This window comes from Nicotiana tabacum, chromosome 20 (assembly GCF_000715075.1).
Source record: "Nicotiana tabacum cultivar K326 chromosome 20, ASM71507v2, whole genome shotgun sequence".
Classification (NCBI taxonomy): Eukaryota; Viridiplantae; Streptophyta; class Magnoliopsida; order Solanales; family Solanaceae; genus Nicotiana; species Nicotiana tabacum.
This window is the reverse complement of record NC_134099.1, coordinates 165,014,751-165,019,784: the sequence shown is the minus strand read 5'-3', so window position 1 is coordinate 165,019,784 and position 5,034 is coordinate 165,014,751. Positions and strand designations below refer to the sequence as shown.

The 5,034-nt window shown below is 39.1% G+C and overlaps 1 protein-coding gene across 1 annotated transcript; it reads right to left on the bottom strand.

Moving 5' to 3' along the window:
• Positions 1–527: 527 nt before the first annotated feature.
• On the bottom strand, positions 528–2,364 carry LOC142174644 (uncharacterized). Its single transcript, XM_075240479.1, has 2 exons — positions 2,165–2,364; positions 528–2,073 (listed from the first exon to the last, which is right to left on the bottom strand). The coding sequence occupies exons 1-2, from the start codon at positions 2,362–2,364 to the stop codon at positions 528–530; spliced, it is 1,746 nt and encodes a 581-aa protein (XP_075096580.1).
• Between the last annotated feature and the right edge of the window lie 2,670 nt (positions 2,365–5,034).

The window sequence follows — 5,034 nt, the reverse complement described above, 5'->3', positions numbered from 1 at the left end:
TCTTTTACAGTTAGGGTCATATCATCTTCTTGCAGGATTACATCCACTGCTTCCACTAGAGAGCAATTAGCATATTCACTGGGTCTCCTCATAGATTGCTGAACATTGAATATGACTTCTTCATCGTTCAATCTCATTTTTAATTCCCCAGTTTCACAGTCGATCAGTGCTCTCCCCGTGGCTAAAAATGGTCTCCCTAAAATAAGGGGTATCTCCTCATCCACCTGACAATCCAAGATAACAAAGTCTACAGGGAACACGAACTTCACCACTTGTACCAACACATCATCAAGAATACCAGTGTGCCTCTTCACTGTGCGGTCAACCAGCTGTAGCAGCATCGAAGTTGGCCTAGCTCTACCAATGCCCAGTTTGGTGTACACAGCCAGTAGCATCAGATTTATGCTGGCTCCCAAATCACACAACGTCTTTGCAAAGGCATAACTTCCAATTGTGCATGGAATAGTGAAGCTACCTGGGTCTGACATCTTTTGAGCCATCGGTTTTGCCACCACTGCGCTGCATGTCTATGTCAAAGTTACAGTGGATAGATCCTGAAAATCAAACTTCTGTGACATTAGATTTTTCATCATCTTAGCATAGCCGGGCATCTCCCTCAAGGCATCCATCAAAGGAATATTCAACTGAATTTGACGCAGCATCTCCATGAACTTCTTATATTGGTCTGCCTTCTTTTGTTTGACCAGTCTCTGAGGGAAGGGTGCAGGTATCACCCTTTGTGCATTACTTGGTGGCTTCTCTCTGTTAGAATTTTCTGGCACAAGAGGTGCCACCTGTTCTGCAACTTGCTCATTCATCTTTTCTTTGCCTTTTTCCTCCTGACTCTGCTCAACCACCACTTCAGTAAGTTCTGTTGGCTCCTCTACCTCTAATTGAACTGGAGTGGCTAGTGTAGTGTCCTTGCTGGCTTGTGCAATTTCCTGCTCTCTGTCTAAATCTCTCCCATTCCGGAGACTTACTGCCATCAGCTGATTCGGGTTTTGGTCCTTGGGGTTTATGTTTGTGTCTGCAGGAAAAGTTCCCCGAGGACGGTTTTTCAAAGCCATGGACAGCTGAACCAGCTGCGTTTCAATATTCTTTATGGCTGAATCATGTACTGCCAATTTTTTCTGCACTTTATTATTTGTCACAATGAGTTGCTGAAGCATACTCCTGATTTCCACCATGTTGTTATCTTGTTGCTGAGGGGGTGGTTGGTATGTCAATTGTTGTTGATTTTGCTGTGGATAGCCCTGTGGTTTCTGATATGGTACTGACACCAATTGGTTTTGAGGGTTCATACCCGTAGGCTGCTGCATATTAGGCCTGTATTCCTGATTTTGTTGCGGTCTCCACTGTTGTTCTCCTTGCCTTTGACCCCCATAGTTGTTGACATAATTCATATCTTCCCTTTCCCCTTGATTTTCACCTTCTCCGCTCCATGAACACACATAAAATTGATTAACACAAGGTGTACACAGTCCCCCATTTGTTGTATCAATAATGTGCACCTGTTTTGTACCCATCTCATCAATCTTCTTTGTCAATATGCTCATCTGGGTCATGAGTGTGGCCATGTTCTCTGCATGCAAATTATTTGGGTCAAGAGGAACTGAATGCACTATGGGTGCCAGTGTTGTACCTCTAGTCATCCACCCCGAATTTTGTGACATCTTATCGAGAAGGATTTTGCACTCAGTAAATGTTTTACTTAAAAATGCACTTCCAGCTGACGCATCCACATTTGCTTTCAAATTGTCAGCTAGCCCCATGTAGAATCTCTGGCCGAGCATCTGGTCTGGAATGCCATGGTGAGGACACTTCACTAACATCCCTTTAAACCTTTCCCAAGTTTCTTGCAAGGACTCAGAGGGCTGCTGCCTATACTGCAATATGTCATCAATCTGTTTTGCAGTCTTGTTAGGCAGATAGAACTTGTTCAGGAACTGCTTGACTAATTCCTCCCAGGTGGTAATAGAGTTGAAAGGGAGCGAATTTAGCCAGGTCTGAGCTTCCCCGGTTACCGAGAATGGAAACAGTAGCAGCTTTGATAGCTTTCGGAGTTGCATTTGGCTGCCTTTGGGTCATACAAATTGACAGAAAATTCTTCAAGTGTTGTTGCGGGTCTTCAATGTGTGACCCGGAGAACAATCCTTTATTCTACAGCAGATGTAGCATGTTGTTGGTGATCTGGAATGTCTCCGCTTGAATTGCGGGCACAACTATGGCAGTGGCCAGATTATCAGCTGTGGGTTGTGCCCAGTCATAAAGTGCAGCTCCGGGCACAAGAGGTGCCACCCTTCTGACATTTAAGTCAACTGGCTCATTCCTGACGTTTTCGTTGATGTTATCTACGTCACCCATGTCAAATTCGAGTTGGTGTGATTGTTGAGATTGTTGAAGTTTTTTGTTGGCACGGTTCAATGCCCTGAATGTTTTCTCGGTGTCTGAGAGTCCTTCTAGTAGTTCTCAAGTCCTCGAAGAACTTCTAGGAATACACCTACTTTCCACAAGAGGTCAAACGTTAGAATTTTAATGAAAAGATTAGGTATAGAGAAAACTGACTACACTTAGAATTTTGCACTTCTCTCAATTGTAATTGATAACACCGTTAATTCCCCGGCAACGACGCCAAAATTTGAAAATGCCAAATTATGCCTTATACAAAGACACACACGGACGTAGCAAATATAATCTAAGTAATTCTGCCCAGAGTCGAACCACAGAGAATGAACCTATCAATTACTTTTGACTGATTTACTAAATTCACAGAATCAATTTTTCCCAAACTTTGTAATTCACAATTGATGATATTTCTAACAACTAAAGTCTGAAAATAATTAACAGCTGAAAATTAACTATGCTTGATGTGTAAACAGTTGGAATAAGGTCTAAGGTAATGGTTTCTCCCGTTGGTGATTTCCTTGGTTGTACGTTTCTTATAGCGATGCCTTAGTTGCCTTTATCAATCAAGAACTCTCCGGCTATCATAAATCTCTCTCAAGCAATTATGATAATTTACTAGACGCACTCTCTCAAGCTACGCTAGCTAGATTCACATTACCGTTCTTTTAGATTGCACCCGAGATATCGTTATCTCTAATCCAAGCTCTAAACCCTCGGTTATGACTCTCGTCTATACTCCGGGAGTGATGTTGTTCAAATAACTACCTAAATATGCACTCTCTCTCAAGAAGATACATAATAAATAGGAACGGATAATTGAGGGCCCTTTCAACTAACCACAATCAAAACGTAGATGAACAAATAGAGATTAACAACCAATTTAAACTATATTAATATAACAACCAAGTCATCCCCAACGGGTTTCACCAAAACCTTAGATTAAAGTATTTGGCTACTCATGACAACATAAGAATAAACTACGAAAATATTCATAATGGAAAACTTGCAAGAAAATTAGAAGAGAATAAGAACTATGATGTTTTGGGTGATCTCTCACACTTGTTATTCTTGCCAAAATAATCTCAAAATAAGCTCCCTCTTCTTCAGCGAGTTTCCTACATCTTATAAGGGTTTTACAAAAGTTTTTCCGAATTGACACTTTGGCCCCTTAAATTCTGGGTTGTGAACATGCCGCTGCGACCGCGGCGTCGACCGCGGCGCTGACCACGGAGAACACTACCTCCAACCGCGGCGCGGACCGCAGTGGCAACCGCGGTGCGTGTGCTGGGCCTTTTTGTCTCCGTGTTCCTTCTCTTTTTGCTCTTTTGTGTTTGAGTACTTCTTGAGTGGGTGTTTTCTTCACGTTATTGTCTCTAAACACTCCATGTTGCTTCCTCATATCTTATATTCCTTGCGAAACCAAATAGCATTAATTAAAGCATTTTATTGGCAACTTACATTATAAAACAATAACAAAGTATGGGCAATTATGATGTAAATAACAACTATATAGCCTATTATCAATTATGCATAAAATTCTTTATTTCTTATTCGTTTTAATAAATATTAGTACTACTAACTTTAATTATTGGAGTATAGTATTCACCTACGTAAATTTAGGAGAACTGCTTATAAACAATTGACATCACATATTCATATGTCGGTGCGAATCTAATTTAATCGGGTGTCAAAACAGATATTAAACATCGGGTATGAAACTGACAAATGTACACTTTGCTTGAAAATTTGATCATAAAAAGAACGAATTAACCAAAATAGTCACATATTTAATTGCTTAAACTAAAAATAATAGGCATATATAAAATATGTATATAACTGTGTATAATCACTATATAATCTATAAATATCGACTAGAAACAATAACTAGTGAATTTTGACGGCTAAATAAGTCCCAAATAAGTTCTAACTTACCAACCTCTAGCTATTAATCATAGACTTACCAAAACTAGACAAGCACATAAAAAAATTGAAAACCCAAATAATAAATAAGGCCCTTTCTCTTTAAGAATAACACGCAAAAATCTCCTTCCATATTTTTAAGCGTGATCAATAACATTAGATGCAAGACGGAAAGGAAATTTCATGAATGAGATAGGAAATAAGGCGATGAAATACAAAATAAATATACAAGATTCTAAAGATCTAAGCAAAAAAGGAACTTTATCAATGGATATGGTTGAAATTCATTAAAAACATATAGATGAGTCAATATACACAATTTTAGGAAGATTAGAGGTGATTTGGACTGATTTGATATCAAAATACGTAGTTAAAAACGAGTTCAGAAAATTCTGCTGCGACACATGTATCAAACATGTATCACTTATGCATCTCACACGCAAGTATATATGGATATACATGTAATACACATATGATACATAGTGCGATACACATATAATCCGTGACCTATAGATTACAGGGGGATAACTTTACCATTACTGTTTAACCAAAAATATGATTCTTTGGTCAAAGCTAAAGACAAATAGAAATTCGGGCTACTGATAATCAGGAGACGAAAAAGAAATAATAGACTTTTTGAGAATGACAAATAAGCAGTAAATAGGTTTGTATTCCAATGTAATGTTGATGATATCCTCTGTCCTTACA

What these genes read in the sequence shown, in the direction of transcription:
- LOC142174644 (XM_075240479.1), bottom strand. Translation starts at nt 2,364, where the DNA reads ATGGGTGACGTAGATAACATCAACGAAAACGTCAGGAATGAGCCAGTT. An exon ending in AACAACATGCTACATCTGCT is followed by an intron (nt 2,074 to 2,164) that starts GTAGAATAAAGG and finishes ACCCAAAGGCAG; the next exon opens with CCAAATGCAACTCCGAAAGC.